This window comes from Cornus florida, unplaced genomic scaffold (genome assembly GCF_030987335.1).
Source record: "Cornus florida cultivar Cherokee Brave unplaced genomic scaffold, ASM3098733v1 CherokeeBrave_3.0.0_Hap2_Chr11, whole genome shotgun sequence".
NCBI classification, from domain to species: Eukaryota; Viridiplantae; Streptophyta; class Magnoliopsida; order Cornales; family Cornaceae; genus Cornus; species Cornus florida.
Window position 1 is genome coordinate 68,851,736 of NW_026775581.1, and position 26,338 is coordinate 68,878,073.

Genomic DNA, 26,338 nt, shown 5'->3' on the forward strand with positions numbered 1-26,338 from the left:
AATATTTTCTTTCCATTTTTCACCATGGAAACTATGGTTTGGTATGATCTGAATTTTCTGGGTTTAGGCGGACTCGAATTGGTAGGCAAAAAAATTGCTGTTGATGATCTAAGTTCGGAAATTGTTGGTGGAAAATTGGCCGGAGGGGTTGATTTTGGCAAGGGGTCAAAAGTTTGGGGTTGATTTCCTGGGTTTAGGTGGAATATTGGCCGGAGGGGGTTTATATATAAGGTACCATTTCGATGTGTTTTGATTCTTCCGAACAAGAGAGGTTTGATGCTTCTGAATTCATTGTATTAATTCCACTTCTCTTTATGATCTCGGCTGATGATTGAGCCTCTAAAGTTTATGTTTTTATGTTTGGAGTTGAGGAAACGCATATATCAATCTTCTTGTTTCTATGATATATATATATATATATATATATATATATATACCTAAATATGCAGTCTCAGTATAGTATATGGAATTCAGAAGTTGGATGAAATAAATAAGAATTTCAACAACAAACTAATGAAATGGAATCATAAGAGGATTGTTTTTATTAGCTTTTGATGGGTCTTTGGCACCATCACCACCAGAACCGGCAGCTGCAGACAGCTTCGGCTTAATCTCTTCCAATTGTTGGAGAAATTGCTGAGGTTCTGGCCAAACAATACTTTTTACTTTTGCAAAAAAACAGTAAAAAGTATTGATTGGGATTTTTTTATTTTTATTTTTTAATTTGTATGTTTGGCCATGTAGCAGATGTCGATCATATGTGGTACAAGTAACTTTAGTTTAGAGATTTTTTTTTTTTTTTTTTTTTAAGCATCAAATCAAATTATTAACTCAGATAATATATATAGAGAGAGAGAGAAAAGAGTCATTGGAGAGAGAGTAAATAAAAAAAAAAATAGAAATAAATAAAATAAGAAAAAAAAAAATCCATAAGAGAAATTACAATAGAGAGAGAGAAAGAGTGTTAGAGAGTAGGGAGAATATATATTAAATATAAATAGTGAAATAGGGTAATATATATAAATGAGGGAGAAAATGATTAAGGGATAGTTTGGGTATTCTAAAAGGGCATTGTTGGTATTAAAAATTATTTTTTTGCACATGACCCGCACATGCAATTTTGGGGGTCAGATGGGACAAGGATCACCTTCAATTGTACAGTAGTCCATTTTCTCTATTTTTGTAAGTAAAAGTACATCCTAACATTTTCTTATTATGTATCCTAATATTTTCCTACTATGCATCCCAACACATGAGTGACGTGGCTATTTCTAGACCACTCATTTTCAAAATAGAGTAAATGGCACACTATTTTATGGAGGTGATTTTCACCCGGTCAGATGCCCTTGTTTGCACGCTTTTGAAACAACATGAATGCAATTTGAACATAAGTGTTGTTGAACATGAGTGTTGTTATTGCCAACAAGTCAGTGGTCTAGCAGTATCGGTCTCTTACCTCCCAAATGGAGGTCAGGGGTTCAAGTCTCAGAAGATACATGTATGTGTAAGTCCAAATAGGAAAAAAAATAAAATAAATAAAAATAAAAATAATAAAAAAAACATGAGTGTTGTTGTTTGCACACTTTTGAAATTACATTTTTTGCAAATATTCGGGAAAAGTCTTCACTCTATAAGGGAAGGGCAATTATGATATTTCAAAAAGGATATATTACACTAATTTCCCCTGAGATTTAGGTAAATTACACATGGTAGACCATCAACGTTTTTTACTTTGATCCTATGTGCATGTGCTCAACAACATCCTTAGAATCCTTAGCGTTTTATTTCCAACAAATATATTGATCAAATTTTATAAAAATGACAATTTGCCTTTTCATTTGTATAAAATATAATATAATATATTATTATATTATAAGGGCATTATTGACTTTTAATATTTAAAGTCACTTTTCGACTGCCGATGAACTAGTTTAGAGGAGGTCAAAATAATAAATATTGAACGATTCACCCGTGTACAGGGACGGAGCCAGCTTGGGCCAGGGGGGCATGTGCCCCCTCCCTTGGGGCCCAAGCTGGCCCATTAAATTTTATATATATTTAGGTATATTATTTGTAAAATATTACTTGTGCCCCCCTGAAAAAAAAATTATTTCTAAAACACCCTTGGGACATATTTTTTTATTTTATTTTATACAATATAAGTATATAAGTTGTAAAAAATTACTTTGTGCCCCTCTAAAATATTAAATCTAGGCTCTGTCACTGTGTGTGTAATTTGTCCAAATCTCAAGAAAGATCAATGTAATTTACCCTTACAAATATAAGAATCGAATGGTGTAAGGGCTTTTTTTTATTTTATTAATTAAAAAAAAAAAAATAGAATGAATCACCCTAGCACATTGCCTTTTTTTGAAACTTGGGTACTACATATTGTGTTGGCGGCACGGGTGGACAAGCCCACCCAAAAATAAAAAATAAAAACTTATTTTTACTATACCCAATTTTAGACCTGTTCAATATATATATATATATATATATATATATATATATATATATATATTATTAATAGCCCACTCAAAGAAATATTAGTTCAACTCATTGACAATTCTTGAATAGTTGTTGTGCAACTCTTTTCTAGAATAATTGGCTACTTGCAGAGGTAAAAATTAGTGTTTTAAAGAAAGCATGAAAAGAGAGAGATTTAGTTCCAAAATATTCTCAAACTAGTTCAATTTAAACCATGTGCACCCCTAAGTTAAATGACCTGAGACTATTGCTAGAATAAAGTGGAAGGTTGATGGTTCATCATCTTTTAAACTCTATTTATAAAAATAATATACTGGTTTTACTATGTAACAATGGGTTCCATGGTCTAGTGGTCAGGACATTGGACTCTGAATCCAGTAACCCGAGTTCAAGTCTCGGTGGAACCTTAGCTTGAACTTTTTGCAAGGATTTGTCTAATTTTTTTATTCCCTCTAAAACTTTCCTTAAAAATACTATTTCCTATTAGACCTCAAGCTAATAGGAAGGCCCCAAATTCGCCTTTCCTTATAATTTTTTTTTTTTTTTACTTCTATTGTTAGACGGGCCAATCAATACGCGAGAATTTTTTAATTTTATTTTCTTATATTACAATCTCTCTAAATTTTTTTTATTTACTTCTATTTTTAGACCCCAATCAATGTAGATTTAATGGTGGATCAAAAGATTTCTATCCTTTATTTTATTTTATTTATTTATTTTTTTCTCTTCATCTCAAGTTACACTGATGGTAATTATTAAGTCTTTACCCAAAAGTTTTCTATCCTTATCTCATTTTTTTTTTTTTTTTTTTGTTTTTTTCTCTCTCTCCTTCTCTTCTTTCATTCACGTTCACACCAGTGCTATTTATTGAATATATAAAAAAATTAGGTAAAAATTCGACTAATAATTAAAACATAACAAAAAATTCTTTATGCAGAACAACAAATGAAGATTAATCAACTGTAAAGTGTTTCATGCAGTGTTGCACGTATTGAAAAACCTTTCAAAAAGCAAAAAAACAAATGAAGATTAAAAATAATGAAAGAAAAATACTTTAGTGACTTGATTCATAATGATAATCAAATGTGTGTTAAGAAAATTCTTTATGGAGAACAACAACAAAAATATTAAAAGCAAGATTAACTTTAAAAAACTTAAATACAATAATTTAATTAGTAACTTTGCATCTTAAAAAACAAGAAAGATAATTTTTAAATAAAGATTATTAATTATTATTTAATATTAATATATTACAAATTAAAAAGAGACGTACTCTTATATTTTTTTTCGCCTAAGGCCTCAATGTATATTAAGCTGCCGCTATTCGAGTGTGAGTTCGACTCCCCTCGATTGCGCTCAATGTATATTAAGCTGCCCCTATTCGAGTGTGAGTTCGAATCCCCTCGATTGCGCAAATGTATGACTTAAAACTCACTCGTATCATGGAATTGATGCAGGATTTTAATTCTCCGATTAAAAGACCTTTTTAAATATTCAATTCATGAAAACTTATTAAATTATTGAGGACAATTTTAAAAAAATATAGAACTACTTTTATTGTATTGATTCAATATAATAACAAAGTGGCATGCCTCATCCAATATCTTCTTCACTAATAAAGTAATTTATATTAATATGGTTACTGAACATTTTGCAATATTTAAGTTTATAAAAATAATTAATTCCACAAATTCATCAATTTAAAGCTTGATCATCCATCAGACTGTTAATCTACCACCCCTAAAAGGGTGAAACTGAAGAAATTCTGGGTCACACCAGGAATTGGTTGTAATAAACACTGAAATATAGGGTAGGATTGTTCGATTGTTCGTTCTCTCCTCCTCAAAATAAACAAAAGAATTGTGTCAAAAATTCAAACGACCTCATTTCAGTGGCTATTATCCAGATATTTACCTGCACACACATATATACACGTGTATATACATGTAGAGAGAGAAAGAAGGAGCGGGGAGTGAGAGAATGACGACCACCGCTGCCTCCTTTCTCTCAATCGCAACACCTCACCAATCTCCACAGTTGAGCAGCATTAGCAGATTGTCCATTGCTCAAATTGGCCTCACCAAATCGCCATTGAAGCCCATCACTACTACTCTCATCCTCCGTTCTTCTTCCCCATCTTCATCTTCAGCTAATTCTGTAGTAGCAGAAGAAGAAGAAAAGGAAAGTCCTTCCCTTCCATCCGATGCCCTCCCTCTCCAAGACACTGATTCACTTCCTCTCAGGTATCTTTCATCTAATTCTCCAATTACTCCATATTTGTAGTTTGTGAATTGTGTGTATTTATTATAGAACACATTTATTTATATACGCGTGTAGAACAACTGAAAGATATAAAGCATAGGACTATATATTTATAAATTAGAGCCTAAACATAACAAAAACACATTTATAAACGCATGTATTATGTATATACACGTTTTTTTAGTTTCTTTTTGTGAAATTTTGGCTCTATATAACATATATTAATGGGTAATTCTACCCAATGCTCTTTCGGGTATCAGATTTGGGTAGGCGGGAAAACTAGGGTTTTTCAGTGATGATTTGATTTATTGCTTCGTGGGTTTGATGATTGTGATTGAAGGGAATGCTTATTTTAGTGATGTGAATGAAATTGTGTACAGTGGTTGTAAGGCATGTGGGAGAGAGGAAATAGAGAATGGCTGCAATGGGGAGGGAAGGATTCAAGGTGGAATTGCGACGGTGCCGGGCTTTGGTTGGTGGCCAATTAAGGCTTACAGGCCTTGTCCTGGATTTGTGGCATCCGGTGGTAGGTATAGGCGACGCGGCCAGAGCATGGATGAGGTTGTCAGTGGGAGCGGAGGGAAGGCAAAAGCTTCCATAGGGACTAATGATGAGGTTCAATCAAGGTAGAGGTTAGACTTCCATCACTTTGTTTAGCTCTTCTATAAATTGGTTTTCTAAATTGTTCTGTTGTGTATTCTCAATTCTGCCAATGTTTGAGAAATAGATGAATTTTGTTGTTGAGGAACCAAGCCTATGCCTTACTCTAAATGACCTAATCAAATGAGGTGAATTTTTGGTTGATATATAAGTTGAGCCTGTACATTCCTCAACAAAATTCAAAGCCTAAGCTTCTACAATCTTGCACTTTTTGTTGGTTCTGGAGTCGGAGTGAGGAGTGTCGTTTTGATTATACTAGTTCTGTTTCCTTATGTAAGACACACACTCAAAACTCGAACACTCCCTCTATTTTCCATGTAAGAGAAGGAGGAGATGACGCTCGAGCTAGTAACTGTTGTCTTTCAGCTAGCATAACACCACTATCTCAGCTTATCTTTGATTGAACAAATAAAGTTCACATGAAATTTCTTAGTGTAAGAAATAAATTTTTTCTTTATCCTGACCATTCATGGCTTATAGCTTGGTTGCAGTTTCTGTGGACATTTTTTACTTGAAAATTATTCTTGTGGTTTTGGAGCCTTACGACGATGCAACTTTGATTAGTTTACTCGTTATGAGTTTGCTTATGTTCTGCAATGGAAATGTTTTGGATGTGTACTACAGCATTACTAGGAAATACAACATCACTTTCTAGCTTTCTTGAATGGTACGTTCTCAACAAATCATCACTTGATTATTGTTTGGGCACATGTGCTGTTAATATTATGCGTCTATCAAATAATAAACCATTTTGCTGCTCTGGCTTTTAGTTCTTATCCATATTAGTCAAGGTAGGTGTCACCTGCAAATAGAACTTAAAATTGGCATATGGAAGACAGTAGGTGATGTTCACCACCATTTTTTTGTTTTGTTTTTAGACAACGTTGGTGGTGACGGGCTTCATAGAGCACCCAATAATCCACCATTTATACTTCCTGAAATTGCCAGGGAATAAGCTGCTATAATTAGTGGCATCTGATTCATGTTCATATCTCGTAGATTATTTAAACTTGTGTAACTTAGAATTTCAGAGGTGTTCTTTATTGTTGTTACCTCTTGCAATAGTTGCATATTGTGCACCAACAATTGGTGTTTATTTATTCTAATTCACTTGCTAATGTGTTATTCCGTTGTTTGGAATTTCAAGAACCATCTTATACGACTAATTTATTAATGTAATAGTTCATGCCGTGACAACTCTTTCAGGAACAAGAAGCAAGGACTGAAGAAATTCAAAAGGTAATTTTGTGCAGATATATACCATGTAGTGCCAAATGCTTTGTTGGGGGTGAAAATGTGTCGGATTTTATGTCACTGGCTTGATCCAGATGCCAGATTTAATGGGAACTACGGAAGAAATATAATTTCGGTGCTGGACTATTCAGTGCTGTACTGCTTCCTAAAATGGGAAGAAAATGTGAAGGGGTTTAGGTTGATCTGTGCTACATTTCATGTTCTGATAATTGTAATCAATATCTGTACTATTCATTGTTCTATCTTCTTCTGTGGCTTAGAGGCCCAATGTTGAATCACAATGTGAAGATTTCATTTCCTTGTTACCTTCACTTTGTGATATCTATAATTACTCCATTTCTTAATGCATTTTAACCTAGCTTTTGCAAATGACTTGAGGGTTAAGAACTTGCCTTAATATTACTTGACTCTCAACCCTCGGATCATGTGAACTCTACCGCGGAACCAGTTTGCACATCTGCTTTCGAGGAATGTGAGTGTGCTAGTCCTTGACTCGTGCTCAGGGTATGAGTCGAACTATATTTCCCAGGTTGGACCATGATGACGGGTCCCGAAAATCAGTCAGGCGACTGTGAGAAGGTAGGGAAGACACCTCCTACTGGGTTAGCTTTGCCTTGATAACGAGACTTAAATTTTTCTCAAATGGTTGATGACGATAGGGAGAACAAGATGAAATAGAAAATTATGGTGGATATAATGGATACATGTAGTTGCCGAAAAAAAGTGACATTACAATAATGGCCAATGAAAATACAAATTACAAGATCTAAGTAGAGAAACTAGAGCATGCAGAATAGAAGGGAACCACTGATAGTCAAAATTAGATGTGACACAAAGCTAGCATATTTGATTTCACTTTAATCGTGTTCTTGTGATAATTGTGCCGACTCAATTAATAATTCTGTTTGTATTTTGAATATCAACCCGTTTCATTAATTGTATTATAATTGCGTTAAGTGAATTCCTCTAACCGGCAAACTATTTTAACTTAATTATTATGGACATTTTTATTATTTTAATATAAATTCAATATGTATATTGTATTTGGCCTGCTTTTTTTTAATTATAGTGTCCCAATTATTTTTATTTTCATAACTTTAGTCATCCATTATTTTCAATTTTTTCATTATATTTGTATTTTATCCATAAGTTAATCAATTAAATAGGTCACTAAACAAGTCATATCATTACATGACTTGGTTTATTAGACGGGTTACCGTGGGGTCTATTGGTTCCGACTAAGGACATATCGAGAAATTGTCAATAGGGTGGATTAATATTTTTTTGAGTGGGCTAATATTAGTATAATTTTTTTTTTTTTTTTTTTTTTTTTTTTTTTTTGGCTGTGCTAAAATTAGGTATTGTAAATTTTTTTTATTTTTTTATTTTGGGTGGGCTTGAGCACACCCAAGCCCCCGTTGTATCCGTTCGTGGTTCTAATTACTTGTTAATACACAAATAAAAAATTGACTGACAATAAGCGAAAAAATTGAATAGAGTTATCATATTTGTTTGTGTCAACCAGTACTAATTAACTTTCATGATCCCGAACCAACTATGTAAGCTTTGATTGTATTTTATAAAAAATTATTACATAATTCGGAATCAATCACCTCCCACATGCAAGCAAATGCATTAATTTTATATTAACATTATTTAATTTTTTATTTGCTCGTCAATTAGAGATAAAAATTAATGATACCTGTCTCGTGCAATAATTTCCTTCGAAGTTAAATGGAATTGTCCTAACTTTTGGATCAGCCTCGCGTATAGTTTACATTGGTCAAACTAACTTTTAGTGCCACCCAATTTCAATAAGGTCGTCCTTGTATAAGAATGTAACACGAAATTGATATGGGTGGGTTCCCCAAGATGTTACAATGTTTCACCAAAACAGAGCTAAAAGCTCAATCTTTCACAGTTGTTGCATCCTGTAACAGTTTTTTATTTTATTTTTGATAAGTAAAAATTAAAAAATGTACAAAAATTATGTTTAGTTGACAATTTGATGAAAACTTAGTTAAAAGAAAATATATAAGTTTTTAGAAAAATATAAAACATAATTGTCTGAAAATAATTTTTAATTTTTTAAATTTCAAAAATTATTTTATAAGTGACAAATCAATCATCCCTTAAACTTCTTTTGAAAAAATACAAAGGAACATTTGGTAATGCACTCGCAAATTAAGTCACGCAATCCTTCTCAACATGTGTTACTCTTATGTTCCAAGTGCGCTCTAGCTCTCACACTTCGCGCGCGTTCTCACTCAAATTCTAACTATTTATGATATAATTTTACCGTTCCCACACATTCGCTTTCACTCCCGTTTTATGTGACTTAACTCGCGAAATAAAAAAAAAAAAAAAAAATTAGATTTTAGAAATAAAAAATAAAAAATCCATAATTTTTGAATCTTATGTTCCAAGTGCGCTCTAGCTCTCACACTTTGCGCGCGCTTTGACTCAAATTCTAACTATTTATGATATAATTTTACCATTCCCACACATTCACTTTCACTCCCGTTTTATATAACTTAACTCACGAAATTAAAAAAAAAAAAATTAGATTTTAGAAATAAAAAATAAAAAATCCATAATTTTTGAATCTTTAACAAATGAGTTGCACACAATTCAGAGGTTTTAGATAGTAAATGCTGTTATTTTCAACTTTATTGGAAGTCAAATTTTCCATAGGTAAATAAAGCTATTGCAAGTTGTTTCAACTCTGATTCATTAAATGACAAACTCCATGTTTATTCAAGTATAATTAACTTCAACCTACTCTCAATTATGATCTCATTTATAAACAAATCATGATTTCAATTCGATTCATTAATGCTATCTATAAACAAATTATAATCTCATTTATATATTTTAAAATTTTAAAATGTTACTGTATATATATATTTCAAATTGAATATTAATATCTTGGGATTTTTTTATTTTAATTTCCTTTTGTTTGAATATTAATTTATTTATTTATCATACAATAATAGGTTGGAGAATTAATTCATTAAAAATTTGTTTGTAATTTTTTTAAAAAATTAAATCCAAAAATAAATTATTTTATTTTATTTATTAATTTATATATATATTTTTTGAGAAGTTCAAAAGATCGCAAAAGACAATATTCGGTCCTAGCCGTACTTGGAAGAGTCAACTTTCCCGCTGACAAGAGATAAAGAACCCGCCAACATTACATAGAATCTGAATTCGAATAGACAGATCACCCCGATAAAAACCCCTGTTTGGCAGCCTAGAATATCTTTCTCAGAAAAGCATGGAACCAGAAACTGAACAAAAATCGAAGAAACTGTGTTAGAAATCGTGAAGAGCTCCGACCTGCACGAAACGACACTGAAAATGGTCGTTAACATGGCTTCGTCCAAGCTCAATCTCGACCTCTCTCAACCGGACCGCAAGCATTTCGTCAAGCAAGTCATCCACACTTACCTCACCGACCTTAGGGAAAAGCCGATCAAGGCCGGACCAGAACCGGACAAAGATAACACCGGTGCGGACCAGCCGACCAAGGTCGAACCAGAACCGGACAAAGATAACAGCGGTAAAAAAACAGATGAACGAGGCCGAAGCAAAACCGGACAAAGATAACAGCGCTGCCAAACAAGCCGAAGAAGAACCAGAAGAAGAAAATGAAGAAGAGCTGAAGAGAAAGAGAGGCGATTCTAAGCAGTACGATGACAATGGCCATCTCATTATATGTAAGGTAGATTCGAAGTCTCAAAACCCTTTTTTTTTTTTTTTAAAGAATTTTTTTATTTTATTATTATTATTATTTTTTCTTTTCAGTGACTCGATCACTGATTCTGAAGTGAGGGTTTTGGAGGTTTGAACTGGAAGTAAACCCTAATTTCTTAAAATTTGCGATGGATTCAACATTTGTGCACACATTTGTACATATATACAGAAAATATACATGTTTGTTTATACATATATTTCAGAGTAAGAAAAGCTCTTCCTCAACCATGACCCAAACATTGTGTTCATTTGTTTCTAAATTTATATATTATGATGCTTAAAATAATAAATTTTCTTAGTTTACTGGTTGTGTGTTCTTCTGTCTGCAATGATGAGAAATATGATACAATTTAATATTTCTTTTCCGCATTTCTCATCTAACAAAGGGAATTCTATACGTTTATACTTAGATAATGGTTCGTATAAGGAGGGGTTGTTGTTTAATTTTATTAATTTGTAGTTCATTGTTTGGATGTAGCTTTCAGAGAGGAGAAGGGTGACAATTCAGGATTATAGATTGAAGACACCGGTGACAATCAGGGACTACTATAGAAAAGATGGGAAAGATTGTCCTAGTTCTAAAGGTAATTTGGTAACTTCATCATTATGATTATCTATGTTTAAGTGCTGCTTTGTGCTTTTAGTTTAATGTATAGGCACAGAACAGAATTTTCAAGTTTCTTGTTGGTTGAAGGTAGAAGTTTAAATTTGAGTAAGAACTAAAAGCAATAGACAACAGCAAATATAGGTTTTCGTTTTGCCATTTGGACATTACTGGAGGATGAAGGTGCATGGTGGAATCTTGATAATGATAAATTATGGATGTATTTGCACTTCCATAAACTATTCAATGGATCAACGTGTCTCTGAAGTTTTGAAGCCTTGTGTATCAGATTAATAAATGTTTATGTGTACTAAAGTTCAGTTTGATTGTTGAAAATGTACACTAGTCATAAGTGTGTGCTAGTGGAATTAAATTAATGAGCCACACTATGGGAAAGAAGAATAGAAGAAAGACTAAGAAAAGAATGTACAATGTCCGAAAATCATTTGGTTTTATGCTAGGGAGATCAACTACGGAAGCCATTTATCTATTAAGGCAATTAATAGAGACCTATACATGGTTTTTATTGACTTAGAAAAAGCATATGATTGAGTTCCTAGAGACATGATTTGGTGGGCTGTACGAAGAAAACATATTCCGGTTAGATTTATAGATCTTATTCATGATATGTATAAGAATACTAAGACTAGAGTTCATATTATATGTGAGGAGACGAAGGATTTTATTATAAGAGTAGGATTGCACCAAGTGTCGGCGCTAAGTCCATATTTACTTATGATAGTCTTAGATGAAATAACGAAAGACTTACAAGGCAACCTTCCATGGTGCATGTTATTCACGGATGACATAGTACTATTGGATAGGTTTAAAGAAACTTTAGAAATATTCAGGGAAAAATAATAATTTATAAGTAGAATTAAAGGCTAGGAGAGCGGCACTAGAGTTAAAAGGATTAAAACTTAGTATAACTAAAACAGAATATGTGGTATGTAAATTTAGTTGTGTTACAGGAAATGATAATGTAGCAATAAAAATTCAAGACCAATGCACAGAGAGATTGGAATAAGTTGGACACAAGTGGAGAAATGCTAGTGCGGTTTTATGCGATAAACAAATACCAAATAAGTTAAAACGAAAAGTATATAGAGCAATCATTAGACCAGCAATGCTATATGCAGCGAAATGTTGAGCGTTAAAAAAAGAAACATAAACAACGCATACATGTGACGAAAATGTGGATGCTAAGATGGATGTTAGGAAAGATAAGATTAATAATCAAACGATTAGGGAGAAATTGGATGTTGGGCCTATTGGCTATCAAATAAGAGATAGTAGACTAGATTGTATGGGCATATCCAATGCTGGCCTATAGATGCACTTGTGAGGAGAGGAAGAGTGATTTGCATAGATGCTAAGAGATAGAGGTTGACCTAGACTAACCTGGAATGAAGTGATAAGAAATGATTTTAAAAAATTAAAAATTCAGTAGAAGATATGGCTTATGATGGAAAAAAGTGGAAAAAGAAAATTCATGTGGCTGACCCCGTCTGTACGGGATAAAGACAAGGATGATGATCATGATGATGATAAGTCTGTGCTCATGCTAAAGAGGGAGATCCTCGAGGCTTGAAGTACTTTGTTCTTACTTTCAATATTAAACCTTCAACTTTCATTAGCTACTGGAACCTTTATGAAAAATGTAGGAAAAGAATTAGATGGTAAGGTTTATCGTAAGTTGTCATATTGGAATCCAGTTAGAGTAGAACACGTGTGCTGGATGTATAGCATGAACTGGTTGATCGCAAATGGAATAGGAAAACATGCTTCCTTGTCACAGAAGTATGGGGCATAACTTGAGTTGTTCCATTACTTATGGGGCTTGCATTGGCAAGGAATGTTGCCAGTGTCCGTCATAACTTTCAGAATGATATACTGGATGTATGCCTTAATGAAAGTTTACTCTCTCTCATCTTTTCTTTTCATTGGTGTTCATTCCTCAGACTATCTTAGGATGTGGAAGTCTTTACACTATGTTATAGATGTGCTATGTGTCCTCATCTACTGTGCTGTCAATTATGTCACTGAGCTACCTTTGGTCTGAGATTTAAATATTACTTTTAACAAGACTTAAACTCTTAACCTCTATTTTTAATTGTACCATCTAAGTTAATGTAACGATTTTCAAACTTAATAATCTATTGATAATACTAGTCTAGTGATTTTTATCCTTACAAAATATTCTTGATTAAACTTCTTGGTTTGAATTATCACTCTACAACTCACAAGTGAAATAAAATGCTGAGGACATTGTCTAATTATTGAGATGGACCTCTCTGATGGTGGACGGTTCACACAAAAGATTCTATCTCCTTCACAAAATTTCATCCCAACCAAGTGCCACGTGTCATTTTGAGATCCATATAAGAATCTAACTCAATTCCACGTGTCATTCTTGGATCCAATAGCTAAATTGCCACGTGCCACATCACAATCCTCATGAGTCAACGTTTGGCTGAACCAATACCACACACTAATCCAAGGCCAAGAAACAAAGTCACTCAATTCCAAACATATCCCTAGGCTAAGAAACGAAGTCACTTAATTCCAAATCCAAACATGATAAACCCAACATCGAGATTCAAGACCACACAAACACTTCCCTATCCTCGCACCTGCGACATCAGCCCAAAACTAGAACATTCACACTTGCTTCTTATAGCCCTTCAATTCCCTCCAAAACCTGGAGAGAGAGTAAACAGAAAATGGGGTGTGCCTCATCCAGACGAATTGAGGCAACCGTTGATGCATACCGTCCGGCACCAGCAAGCTTCGCGGTCTTCAACATCAACGACATCGAGGAGCCATGGATCATGGTGGACGGTGCACATCAGCAACACCAAGAAAAACCCACGCACGTGCCGGCAACCATTCTGGAGAAGCTCAACAAGCTCGAGTCCGACACTCCTCACTCGTGGGATGAAGTCAGCAAGGCCTTGGAAGACCACCTCAAGCCCACACTCCACAACCCTACACCTCCCGCACCCAATCAAAACCCCAAACCCCCAACAACGCCACCGGCGCAAGATAGCCCCGACCAACCCCTGAAGAATGTCCCACGTAAGAGCTTCTCCTTTCACACGCTCGAAGAACTCGACGCCAAGCTCACCTTCAAACCGAATGAGTTGAGAAAGACCGAGTCAATGAACGAGTTGAACAAAGCAAGAAGCTCGGTCAAGACCGAGTTGAAGAAAGCAACCAACTCAATCAAGACCGAGTCACGAGTTGGGGTTGTTCCGGCGACCGAGTCACGTGTTGGGGTTATTCCGGCGACCGAGTCCGGAGGGTACAAGCCGGTGAAAGAAAATATATTTATAGTGAGAGACAAGTTAGAGAGAGAAAAAGAAGGGAAAGCTCCGATTTTGGCAAAGCGGGACCCACTGAGTGACTACCCGGAGAAGTGCCCGCCCGGCGGGTCGGAGGCGGTGGTGCTATACACGACGTCGTTGGGAGGGGTACGACGCACGTACGAGGACTGCAACCGAGCGAGGTCGATTCTGGAGTTCCACCGAGTGGTGTTCGACGAGAGGGACGTGTCGTTGCACGGCGAGTTCAGGAGCGAGTTGAGAGAGCTGTTGGGTGAGGAAGCGAGCGTGCCGAGGCTGTTTTTGAAGGGGAGGTACGTGGGGGGAGTGGAGGAGGTGGTGAGTCTGAACGAGACGGGTCGACTCGGGAAGATGATGAGCTGGGCACGTGTGGAGAGAGGGGTGGGGAGACAAGCGTGTGAGGGGTGTGGGGGTGCGAGGTTTGTGCCGTGTTTGGATTGTGGAGGAAGTTGCAAGTTGGTGATTGGTGATAAAAAGGAGAGGTGCCCTAACTGTAATGAGAATGGATTGGTCCACTGTCCCCTTTGTCTCTGATTATGGTGATTTTATCGAAGGTCATGTAATGTTGTTATATAGTTGAAATTGTAATATATGAATTTCAGTTTTTAGAGAAAAATGGAAAGCATTGTAAAATAAAAATACCATTTTGTTTCAATATATTTTGGTCTGCAAAATGCAATCTTAAACCTATATCTTATAATTATGAAAAAAATATTGTTTTATTAGTTTGAATTGCAGGAAAGTGAAAAGAAAATAATTTTATATACCAAAATTACCCTTACGAATTTAATATAAATAATATACGTAGCATAAAATATATATATGATTGGTTTATGAATAAATAAAATATATATGTGTGTGTGTCCAAATACAAATTTGGTAATTGAATAATTTTTTTTTTTTAAATGCGGAGAAGGGTTCCAATTTTAATAATCATAAAGTTGTAACATAATAACAAATTCTAATATATCGACGAAAGAGATGAATGAATAAATAATTAATAAGGGCATAATAGGGAATCAACTCTTATGGGAAACTATATGTTTTTTGGAGGAAATATTTTTAGAAAAATTAACGAGAATAAAACTTTTCTTTTCACGCTAATCAAAATGTAAAAAAATTTAATTTTTTTCCTTTCTTGTTATTTCATGTTAACCAAACTAAATCAATCCTACCTAACAATCTGAATTTGGGCTTTCTATTAGGCGAATTCATTTTTTAAGGTAAGCCCAAACTACTAAAAGATCAAATTGGATTTCTATGATCCAATTTCGTTTATCTAGATATGCATTGCTTCAAAGAGGAGCCCACAACCTAACGGCCCTAAACCCAAAAAATTAATCAACATAAAAAATTCAATGCGCCATTATTATTTATTCTTGTGTAAAGATATAGAACAAAGATGGGTCGAGTCCACAAAGTACACATTAATTTAGTCATTTTATTAGGTTCTTCTTCATTGGAGCTCTCTTTACCAACTACTGGGTGGTTGGGTGTGTTTTTAATTTCCATAACGCGTAACTTACCAACCTCAAAGACTTGTTCATTATTTGGTTAGGTGCACCATCTATATTGTCTCATATTGTGCATTTTCGTATTGACATCTTTGTCCATCCTCATTGCTGAATAATTCAAACCAAACTACCTATACTAGTAGTATATATATTATATATACTTATAATCTATAAAATGAGATCATCAATGAGTTGTAATCAAAGACTCAATAAGTTTCTCAAAACAGCTCGCATGCTAATATGCATTTTTTCTTTGTCATATAATAGAAACAAATAAAATAAAAGACGAGAATAATAATAATGTTGAATCATTGAATTTTCTCTTTTTCTTAGCCTGACTAATTTATCCTTACGAGACTACAACCATGTTGGTGGATGATAGAGAATGTTGAATCATTGGATTCTCTCTTTTTCTAAGCCGGACTAATTTGTCTTTACAAGACTACAACAATTGATAGATGAGCTTACGAGGCTAAATTAGTCATTACAAGGCTACAACCTTTAGCGGTGAGCATTAAACTATAAGCCTGTCATAAACATATGGAATACAAGAAATTTGCAGTGAGCGAACCCCAATCATGATTTTTGATGTAGAATTTGCACAATTATAAACCATACCATTACTTTGCAGGAATTGAGTAGTTTGTTGTTGAATGTTTCAGTCCTAAGTTCCTAACCACCCCTAATTACTTTAATTAAAGTGGGCCACACCAACCATTACGGTGACACTGGTCCAACAGCTATTCAGTTATCTTCTAAACTTGAAATTTAAGTGACATTACGAAGAATCACAGTACAAGGTACAATAGATAGATATATACTCAAATTTGATGGATGTTTAGATGAGAATTGAGTGTCCTGATTTCTTTTTCACCTGAGCTATTATTACATTATTATTTAGAAAATCAGATCAGTAACATCAACAAACTGTACAGGCATATATTTGAAACCTCAATAGATAGATAAATGTCAGGGACTTGGAGCCCCAGTATCATTTCACATGAACTTGCATAACTTATTTACACATCAAACAAACTGTATTTATGTTCCCTATTTTTCCTCTCCTCCAAACTCTTCAGAACTACATATATATTATATGACAGCCAAACGAGTCTATATTCTCTTTATTTTCACCATCTATTGTGTCACATGAAGTAAATACATGGGCTATATTTCATATACCCTTTCTCTATTCTTCCTCTTCAACTTCCAAACTCTTTCAAAACTAGTATTACCCATATAACTCTTCTCTCCTTACTTTCATCATCCTCTGTTCTTCACTACCATTTCGTACGCGTAACCGCGTGTGGTGTGGCCGTATAGCATGTTGTTTTAAGAGTCGTGGTCTTCGAATATATCCAAGAGAGAGAGAGCCTGCAAAATTCGAAGAAAAGGGTACGATTAAAATGAGTACAACAATTTTCTTAACGTGCCTACACAAGAAGCTTTTACAGAATCTCAACTGAAGTGCAGAAACAATGATATTTACCTCTGGTATGTTTAGTTCGAGGCGGAACTTGGGGCCGTCGTAGTGGTGGAGGATTGGCCTGAAAGAGTCCTCCTCCAGTGGCTCGCAGACTTTCCTTGTCATAACTCTTACCTGTGCACAAGAAAAGTGGTGACTATTGCATTAGCAAACTTGAAGTGCTCTTATTGTACCTACCGAAAATGAAGTGCTCCTATGTAAACATGTAAATATATACAAATGAAATGATAATCGATGAACATACCTGAGCAGGGAAACGCGATTCACCGGGGTTCTTTTTGTCCTCCCAGGCAGTCGGGTCAATATTTGTTCCTCCAAAACTTGCAGCCTAAATATATAACGACATCTTAGTTTAAAGAGCAAATTCGAAAACAAGGGCCAAACTAGTTTTTAAGACTTGAGACCTAGGGAACCCACAAATATAAGTTACATCACCCACAAATATAAGTTACATCAAGCAGTTGGATTAGTCCGACTGTCAGACTGCATGTCATTTTCCAACCCACTGTTCAACTCTCTTTATCACCTAAACTAACCTAACAATTTAAAAATATCAAAAGGGAAGAGAGAAAAACAAACCTCAAAAACTCCATGCAACTGGTGGGTGGAATAGTTGTAGAGGAAAAGGGGCAAGCCCGGTGTTATGGCGCGGACTGAATCTCGATAGCGTGGAGGCAATCCTGATAAAGACAAGCAAACATAGAATTAGACTAAACAATCTGAAAATGTTAAAAGAAATTCCAACTACCACAGGCTGTGTTTGATTGCTATTGCTTGAAGACCAAATTCCAAACTAACAGTTTGGTTGCTATACATACCAAAGGACTAATCTAAATTCTCCACTGACCAAATTTAGAAAGACAACTCCATAATTCATACTAAAAGCAACATCTTTGAATAGCAAAGATTGAATTGGGCTAAACAAAGTGAAAAAAAATAAACAAATTCCAACAACTTTGATTGCTATGGGATGAGGGCCAAATGCCAAACTAACAATTTGGTTGCTTTTCATACCAAAGGACTAATCTAAAATCTCCATTGACAAAATTTAATGCATACTAAAAGCAAGATCTTTGAATTGCTGAGAGTTTAATCTAATTCTATACAGTCTAACTTGGTTTGATAAAATCACTAAGCCAAATCTCAAAATTAAATATTTTGATCAATCTAACAATATATTTGCAGATACACACACACACACACACACACACAGAACAAACAACATCCAATTTAGCTATTGATGGGCACTAAGTGACTCCAATCATCTAATCTCCATATTGGTTTTGAAGCAGGGCATGTATACAACATATCATTCAAAAGGGGCAAATAATTAATCATATGTATGAACACTTCTGCAAGTTCAAGTTGGTAATAATTTTCAATTATATATCAAACTAGCAATATGATATCATATATGTGAAGAAATCTAGGAGAATACTAAAACAATTAGTAAGAGAATATAAGAGGGTACATACCAAAAAGCTCCCTCTGGAGATTCTCTTGCATTGTATCATTGTTGCAGACAAATATATACCCACCAACTGTTTCATTTCTAGGCAGAGACTCTGAAGGTGGAAGGGTTTTGAACCTCTTATCAACGCTGTTCTTACCACCATTCTCACTGTTATTGTTACTCTTATTCTTCTTCCCACCTTTCCCTCCATAATGATCATCTTCAACCTTACCACCACTACCATTCTTATTCCACTTCCCATTAAGTGCAACATTATTGTTAATATTGTTGTTGTTATTGCGATTGAAATTCAAAGAAGGCTTGGAATAAATACCCTTATTGAACCCACCATTAAGCCCAACCATATCCATATTCTGAGACGATCCGCCGCCTCCGATCGATCCGATCCCGGAAGATCCGAACTTGCCACCATAGTTGAACCCATTAAAGTCGTAATTATTTGCCTTCAAATTGTTCGACGAATTGACCAAATCGAGTTCGCCGCCGACACTGATATCAAAGTTTCGCCTCTCCTCAGGCCTCTTGGAGCCATAAGAGTTGCTCCAAATCGAGTCGTTGAGAGAGAGATTGGCCAAATTGTTCGTCAAATTGTTCGTCTGAAGTCGAAGTTGGTCGCTGAATTGCCAGAACTGATTGTTCTCCATTTCCAATATAATCGATTTACAATCAAATCAAAGACAAAATGAAAAATAAATAACCCAATAATACTTTTCAACGATATGTATGTGCGTGTGTGTATATATAGATGAAGATAGAGAGAGAAAAAAGAGGAATTGAAGAGAGAGAAAGTGAAGAGGAAGTTGCTGAGAAAGAGAGATGGCGTGTAGATTTGTCAAAAGCAGAGTGGAAAAATTGGCGCACATATGAAGGACTTGATTGAGCAAATGAGAGAGAGTGGTGACGGCAAAACCGCGTTAATTAGAAGGAGAGAAAAAGATTGAGGGAATGACGTGGAGGAGAGAGAGAATGGAGGAGTGGTTGATTTGTTTGTGGTTGTGTTTCTAGAAGGTCCAGTAGGTTTTGAAGTTGATGAGTTCACACTGATGTGGTTTTTTTTGCTTAGGTGCTAAGATAAGTCTTCGTCACACTTGTTTTGAACTTACACGTGTTCAATTAGCGCCTGATTGGAGAGAAAAGAAAAAAAAAGAAAATAAAAAGCATGGTGCAGAATTTTATATTGTTTTTGGTATAAATTATAAAAGGTTAGAAAAATAAATAAAAAATAATAAGGGGAGGGATACAAATTAAGTAGGATTGGTGAATTTTGTTATTGAAAAGGGAGGAAATAAAAGAAAAATAATTAACAAATTTTAAAATTAATTATGTCCTTATTCTTGGTATATATAAAAAATCAAAATTTATAAAAAAATAATATAAAATTTATTTTATTTTATTTTTTATATATGCAAGTGGATTCGAGCTATGGCCTAACTGGTCTGAGCATAAGACCCAAAGTGAACCATATATATTAATATTGGTCCAAGCCAAAGGGCTTGAATTGATCATAATTCATTATTTATATAATATAGATATATTTTTTTAAGGTAAAGTATAAAAAAATTCCTTAAATTATGTTTGAATTTGTAAATAATTTCCTTAAACTATATTTTGTGCATAAAACTTCCTAAATTATCTCATTTTGTTGCAACATATCCCAATACTTAGATTTCATTAAATGGCCTTAATGCCCCTTCTTATTGAATTACATTAAATATATTTTTCTTATCTAAATAAATTATAAAAAATTTCATACTAATTTGATGAGATATTTGTATTAAATTTGCATAAATTTACCTTTAATTTTTTTAATGAAATATTTAAATAAAAAAATTTAGTAGAAATTTTCTTAAAAAATTAATTAATTTTTTAAATTTTTAATGAATTTATTACATGAAAAGAAGGTATTTTTTTCAAAAGTACTTTATTAATTTTTCATCAATATATTTTATGAAAAAGATGATTTTTTTTTTTACGATAAAAATGTTTAAATTGGTTATAATACGTTTTATTATAAATAATAAAGTTTTAATAATAAGTTAATCAATTTAGAAAATGGTAGTTACAAATTTATTTATCTATTTTTTTCATTTTTATGATAAATTGATACTAAAAATAAAATTAAGGTAAATAGTTTAATTAATATTTATATAAGAGAAAAGATAATAAAAATAATTTAATATGAAATGAAAATTTTAATGAGAAATGGTAAAATAGTCTTTTGTAATGGATTTGTTCTTAATTGCAATAAATCAATAGTTCAGGGGGCGATTTTTAGTTCATAGGGTTATTTGAAAAAGGATAATAGTTTAGGGTTTTTTTTTTATTATTATTCATAACCCTATTTTTTATTTTAAAAAGTATTACACTAAAGAGTTTCCCCGAATCTACAAGTTTTGAGTATTACCCATCTAGACGTAAATTATATTTAAAGAGATACATAATCTCATCTAAGTAATGATCTCTTGCACTCCGTGGAGCAAGAAAATTATATTAAATTTAATAGTCACATTCCAAACCCACCTATATGATTTCCTTTTAATACAAAAGCACTATTACTATTTTAAGTTTCTAAATTTAATATTTACTAATACCACTAATTGCAACAATAAAAGGTAAGTACCAAACAAATAAAACTAGAAATCACTTCACCTCTGTAACTAATCAGAATTTTGGTTTTCTTTTATGTTTTTGTTGTTACTTTACATATTAGTTGCCTTTCATACATTTTTTACTTACCTAAAAAAAATTATGGTAGTGAAAAAGAAAATAGTGATAGTATATTAATAGCAATATTAAAGAAAACACTAAGAAAAATAACTAATTTACAAAAGAAATCTGAAATTTCATATAATAATAGTATTTTTTTGTCGTGAATCTTCTCATTACATCAATAAATTTTTTATTTTTATTTTTTTATTATAGTAGAACTAGAAAAAAGATATTGCGTTTACAACTAGTAAGAATGTGGAATAAAATAAAACAAAATTAACAAGAAAGACGAAGCAATTTGTGACAAAGGGGTCAGATAAAAATTGATTGAATTTCTAATTTTTAAATAGCATGCATTTAGAGTTGTATACAACAATTTAAATTGTAATTTATTAAATTTTTTATGGGTGAAGTGTGGTGCAAATCACATGTTACCTTAAGTTGATCACGTGGATAAAAGAATAGATATTTTATTTTTTATTATTTTTTATTTTTTAGTTGATGTTTTCTATGTCAGTAGTGTAATTTTTAATTATTATTTTTTTTCACACTCAAACAAATAGGTAATGTCAACTTTAGTATCAAGTTATGGATGCAATTTTTTAACACTTATAAATTTTTTTAAAGAAACAAAATTCCGATTTCTATTTTTATTTATTTGGTATTTACTTTTTATTGTTGTAATTAGTGATATTGGTAAATATTAAATTTAAAAACTAAAAATAATGATTATTTGTTTTGTATTAAAAAAATATATAATATAGGTGAGTTTAGAATGGATCATTAAATTTAATCTAATGATCACTTTAAAAAAGTGCGCAATTTTTTTTTTTATCATTACTCATACAATCCTAGTCTTCCTTTTAATGCACGTAGAGCAAGACATCATTACTTTAATCCCACAGCACATGCTTGTTCAAGTAGGGCCCAAATTTATAGCCCGGCCTCACTCATAACACACAAATAATCAGCCAAGTTAGATTTTTGTTTGGGTTAAGACACATAAACGGCAATAATTTTGTTCAGAGATAGAGAGAATTTTTTTTTTTTTTGTTTTTTTTTTACATGTACATATCGATATAGTAATATATCAGTCTCTTTGATAAAATTAAGGGAGAACTATATTTACATAAATCAATAATTATTATTTAAGTGTAAAATATCCTTCAAATTCGTATTTCAAAATATTAAATTATTCTCCTTAAATTAAGCATTTTCTTAATATAAAAAATATTAAATTATTCTCCTTAAATTAAGTATTTTCTTAATATAATTTATTTACTTAAAAAATTTAGAAAAATAAGATCTTTCCGTTAACTAGATATATATATATATTTTTTGGCCTCTGACGAGATATCTATTACTTATTAAAATTAAATAGTACTAAAATTATGATCAATTTATTTTTATTTTTATTTTTACAAGATAAGAAGGTTTAGAAGTTAGATTAGTAGATACAAATAATCGAACCTTAACATTTCAAAATGCACCGAAGACACTAACCCACTGGATTATCGGGGCACTTACCTGAGCAATTTATTTTCAATACAAACAAGTAATATGATATAAACTCATTCTCCATCTGTTTAAAGTGTTACGGGATATTTAATAATTTTCATAATTTGTACAACTCTTTCCTGAGTAGCAGCAACAACACATGATTTCATGAATATTGCAGTGGAAAAAAAAAATTATGATTGTAACAGTCCTTTGTTCTAAGATTGAACCTATGGTAAAAATAAAATAATAATAATAATAATAAATCATTGAAAATCCATAGTATTAAATAATTGTCTTTTAAAATAAATATTGCAAGAGTAATGCTATTTATCTCTGAGTCTTACAACCTTAACAACCTACAATTCAGAGCTATATTTAAAATTAAAGGATTAATACTGCAAATACAAAAGGTCTCACAAATTTAAAATATTTTTAAGTTTTAACCTTCAAGAGGATTCAAGAAAAGTGGAGAAAAGAGAGATAGAAAAATGAAACAGAGGAATGCATAATGAATTAGAGTTGGAAAAAAAAAAAAAATTGTAAGAAAATTTTTATAAAAAAATATAACTGATGAAATAGTTGAGGAGAAGAAAACAAAGTAGTGTTAATTATTGGAAAAAATGACCAAATGTTATTGTTAAACATGTGATGTGAAACTGTTAAAAGAAGTTTTGAAGAGGTTTTGGTATTTGGGAGCATTCTTTAAAATTTCAAAATTTTATTTTTGGGGTCAATTGTTAAAATTTAATACCTACTATACATAAATTTTTTCTGAGGCAAACATAATTTTAAAAAACTTTGGGGGCCTAAGACTACTGGGCTTATTGTTTTGCCTCCATTTGGGCCTTAATCTTTCCAGCCTCAATTGATGGGCCGTAATTGATGGTTCTTTTGTTATTTGACCCATTCCTTACCTCTGTACATAATTTACATATTTATGCTTGAAATTTTGAGAAAAAAATAATAAAAAAAAAAGTTGTAATGAGAGCATTCATGAGTATTTTTTTTTTTTTAATCTTAATACAATATGAAGACATTTCAAGTACAAAATAAATTTAATTTTTGCAGTAAAAATTACTCCATCCCACAGCCTTTGGCTACAAACATTTTTATCTTTTTATTAATTATTATTTTTTGTATAAACTTCATCCCACAGCCTTTGGCTACAAACAAAACGGATATATATATATATATATATATATATCCTTAAAATTGAATTGGTAACACTTCTTTCAGAATATTTTCCCTTTCAAATAACAAGAAAGAACGTGTATATTCGAGAATTGAGGTAAAGAACAAGCAAAATAATCAAAGCCCAATACCCAAGTTCCTTTTGTTCCTTTCTCAAGCCCACGAAGAGTCTTAACATCAAAATATAGATTTTGTGGTCAAAGAGTGGACTGAGTTGTCTTCTTCTTAAAAGTCAATCTTGTCGACTTTAACCTATGGTTTCTTTGTATGCCAAATAATAATCACACACACACACACACATATATATATATATATATATATATATATATATGGTACGTTTTCTTTTTCTTTTTGTTATATTTCTTTTATTTTTTTGCTTCGTATATTTGGCATATATATATGGTACTATATATATATGTATATATATATATATTAGTAAAAGACACGTGCGATGTACGTGATGAATGTTTTGTAACTTATAGAATTTTTCTTTTTATATATTTTTTAATTATTTTATAAAAATTATTTTATTTTATTTATATATATCCTTATCTAATTAGATTTTCTTTTATTAAAAAACTTATAATAAATACATAGGTTATATGTGATAGATAACTATTTTAAAATTAATTAATAAATTTTTCATATTAAAAAATAAAAACTGAAATGCTAAAATCTTTACACTTTTATACTTTATTTATATGTATTATTATATTATTATATATTTTCTTTAAATACATCATTGTCTAATGTGATAGAGTTTTACAAAAGATAAAATAGATAATTTGTGATCGAGTTTTATAAAAAAATTTGTCACTTGTGGTAGAGTTTAATAGAAATTATTTTATTTTCTTTAAATATATCCATATATAGCTTGTTTTTATTTTCTTTTATTAAAAAACTCATACTAAAAGGTAATTTGAGGTAGAGTTTTAGAAAAATTATTTTATTTTTATATCTATTATTAAATATTTTTTATACTAATAATTCTTCTCTAGTTATTATATTTTCTTTTATTAAAAAACTCATAATAAATATATAAATAGGTAATTTGTATTAGAGTTTTATATAAACTCTTTAAAAAAAATATTTTATTTTCTTTAAATATATCGTTGTCTAATTTGATTTCATTCATTAAAAAACTCATAATAAATAGATAAAAATAGGTTATATGTGATAGAGTTTTAATGAAAATAGAATAGATAATTTGTGGTACAGTTTTATAGAAATTATTTTATTTTTTGAAAATCTATTTATAATAAATAAATAAATAGGTAATTTGTATTACAGTTTAATAGAAACTCTTTAAAAAACTTTTTTTATATCAATTACTAAATATTTTTTATATTAATAATTCTTGTCTAATTAGATTTCCTTTTATTAAAAAACTCATCATAAATAGATAAATAGGTAATTTGTGTTAGAGTTTTATAGAACTCTTTTCAAACCTCTTTTTATATCAATTAATAAATAATTTTTTTATCTTAATAATGCTTGTTAATTAGATTCCCTTTTATTAAAAAAACTCATAATAAATAGATAAATAGGTAATTTGTGTTAGAGTTTTATAGAAACTCTTTAAATATATACTTCTCTAATGTGATAGAGTTTTATTGAAAATAAAATATTTTTTACATTAATAATTCTAGTCTAAATATATTTTCGTTTATTAAAAAACTTATAATAAATAAATAAATAGGTAATTTGTTTTAGAGTTTAATATAAACTCTTTTAAAAATACTTTTTATATCAATTAATAAATATTTTTTATATTAATAATTCTTAATGAATATTTTTTATATTAATAATTCTTGTCTAATTAAATTTTCCTTTATTAAAAAACTCATAATAAATAGATAAATAGGTAATTTGTGTTAGAGTTTTATAGAAACTCTTTTAAAACCATTTTTTAGATCAATTACTAAATAATTTTTTATATTAATAACACTTGTCTAATTAGATTTTCTTTTATTAAAAAACTCTTAATAAATATATAAATAGGTAATTTGTGTTAAAATTTTATAGAAACCTTTTAAATACTATATCTTTGTCTATTGTTATAGTGTTTTATTGAAAATAAAATATATAATTTGT

General features: G+C 31.5%; 3 protein-coding genes and 1 non-coding gene across 8 annotated transcripts; 3 read left to right on the forward strand and 1 right to left on the reverse strand.

The window, feature by feature from the left end:
* The first annotated feature begins 2,822 nt into the window (after positions 1-2,822).
* On the forward strand, positions 2,823-2,894 carry TRNAQ-CUG (transfer RNA glutamine (anticodon CUG)). The gene has a single exon. It is a non-coding gene; the product is annotated as a tRNA-Gln (tRNA).
* A 1,503-nt stretch (positions 2,895-4,397) lies between these two features.
* LOC132283931 (uncharacterized) lies at positions 4,398-6,968 on the forward strand. 5 transcript variants are annotated; one of them, XM_059785976.1, is made up of 4 exons: positions 4,400-4,730; positions 5,130-5,375; positions 6,034-6,076; positions 6,616-6,968. In XM_059785976.1, exons 1-3 carry the CDS (start codon positions 4,468-4,470, stop codon positions 6,062-6,064), a joined length of 540 nt encoding a protein of 179 aa, XP_059641959.1. In that variant the 5' UTR covers positions 4,400-4,467; the 3' UTR covers positions 6,065-6,076; positions 6,616-6,968. The 5 variants fall into 5 exon arrangements, with proteins under 5 accessions (XP_059641957.1, XP_059641959.1, XP_059641961.1 ...); XM_059785974.1 differs by lacking the exons at positions 6,034-6,076; positions 6,616-6,968 and adding an exon at positions 5,901-6,027 and having other exon boundaries at positions 4,398-4,730; XM_059785978.1 differs by lacking the exon at positions 6,616-6,968 and having other exon boundaries at positions 4,402-4,730; positions 5,130-5,381; positions 5,901-6,034.
* Positions 6,969-13,610: 6,642 nt separating this feature from the next.
* LOC132283112 (uncharacterized) lies at positions 13,611-15,027 on the forward strand. Its single transcript, XM_059785008.1, has one exon. It carries the CDS (start codon positions 13,750-13,752, stop codon positions 14,902-14,904), a length of 1,155 nt encoding a protein of 384 aa, XP_059640991.1. The 5' UTR covers positions 13,611-13,749; the 3' UTR covers positions 14,905-15,027.
* Positions 15,028-16,798: 1,771 nt separating this feature from the next.
* On the reverse strand, positions 16,799-19,751 carry LOC132283120 (B2 protein-like). Its single transcript, XM_059785016.1, has 5 exons — positions 18,846-19,751; positions 17,950-18,050; positions 17,615-17,698; positions 17,374-17,484; positions 16,799-17,258 (listed from the first exon to the last, which is right to left on the reverse strand). The coding sequence occupies exons 1-5, from the start codon at positions 19,486-19,488 to the stop codon at positions 17,217-17,219; spliced, it is 981 nt and encodes a 326-aa protein (XP_059640999.1). The 5' UTR covers positions 19,489-19,751; the 3' UTR covers positions 16,799-17,216.
* Between the last annotated feature and the right edge of the window lie 6,587 nt (positions 19,752-26,338).

Excerpts from the sequence above, each read along its gene's own strand:
- LOC132283931 (XM_059785974.1), top strand. The coding sequence starts at position 4,468 with ATGACGACCACCGCTGCCTCCTTTCTCTCAATCGCAACACCTCACCAA. Across the intron at positions 4,731-5,129 it reads ACTGATTCACTTCCTCTCAG|TGGTTGTAAGGCATGTGGGA; the intron begins GTATCTTTCATC and ends AATTGTGTACAG. Across the intron at positions 5,376-5,900 it reads AATGATGAGGTTCAATCAAG|TTTCTGTGGACATTTTTTAC; the intron begins GTAGAGGTTAGA and ends GCTTGGTTGCAG.
- LOC132283120 (XM_059785016.1), bottom strand. The coding sequence starts at position 19,488 with ATGGAGAACAATCAGTTCTGGCAATTCAGCGACCAACTTCGACTTCAG. Across the intron at positions 18,051-18,845 it reads TCTCCAGAGGGAGCTTTTTG|GATTGCCTCCACGCTATCGA; the intron begins GTATGTACCCTC and ends TGTCTTTATCAG. Across the intron at positions 17,699-17,949 it reads AGTTGCATGGAGTTTTTGAG|GCTGCAAGTTTTGGAGGAAC; the intron begins GTTTGTTTTTCT and ends TTATATATTTAG.
- LOC132283112 (XM_059785008.1), top strand. The coding sequence starts at position 13,750 with ATGGGGTGTGCCTCATCCAGACGAATTGAGGCAACCGTTGATGCATAC.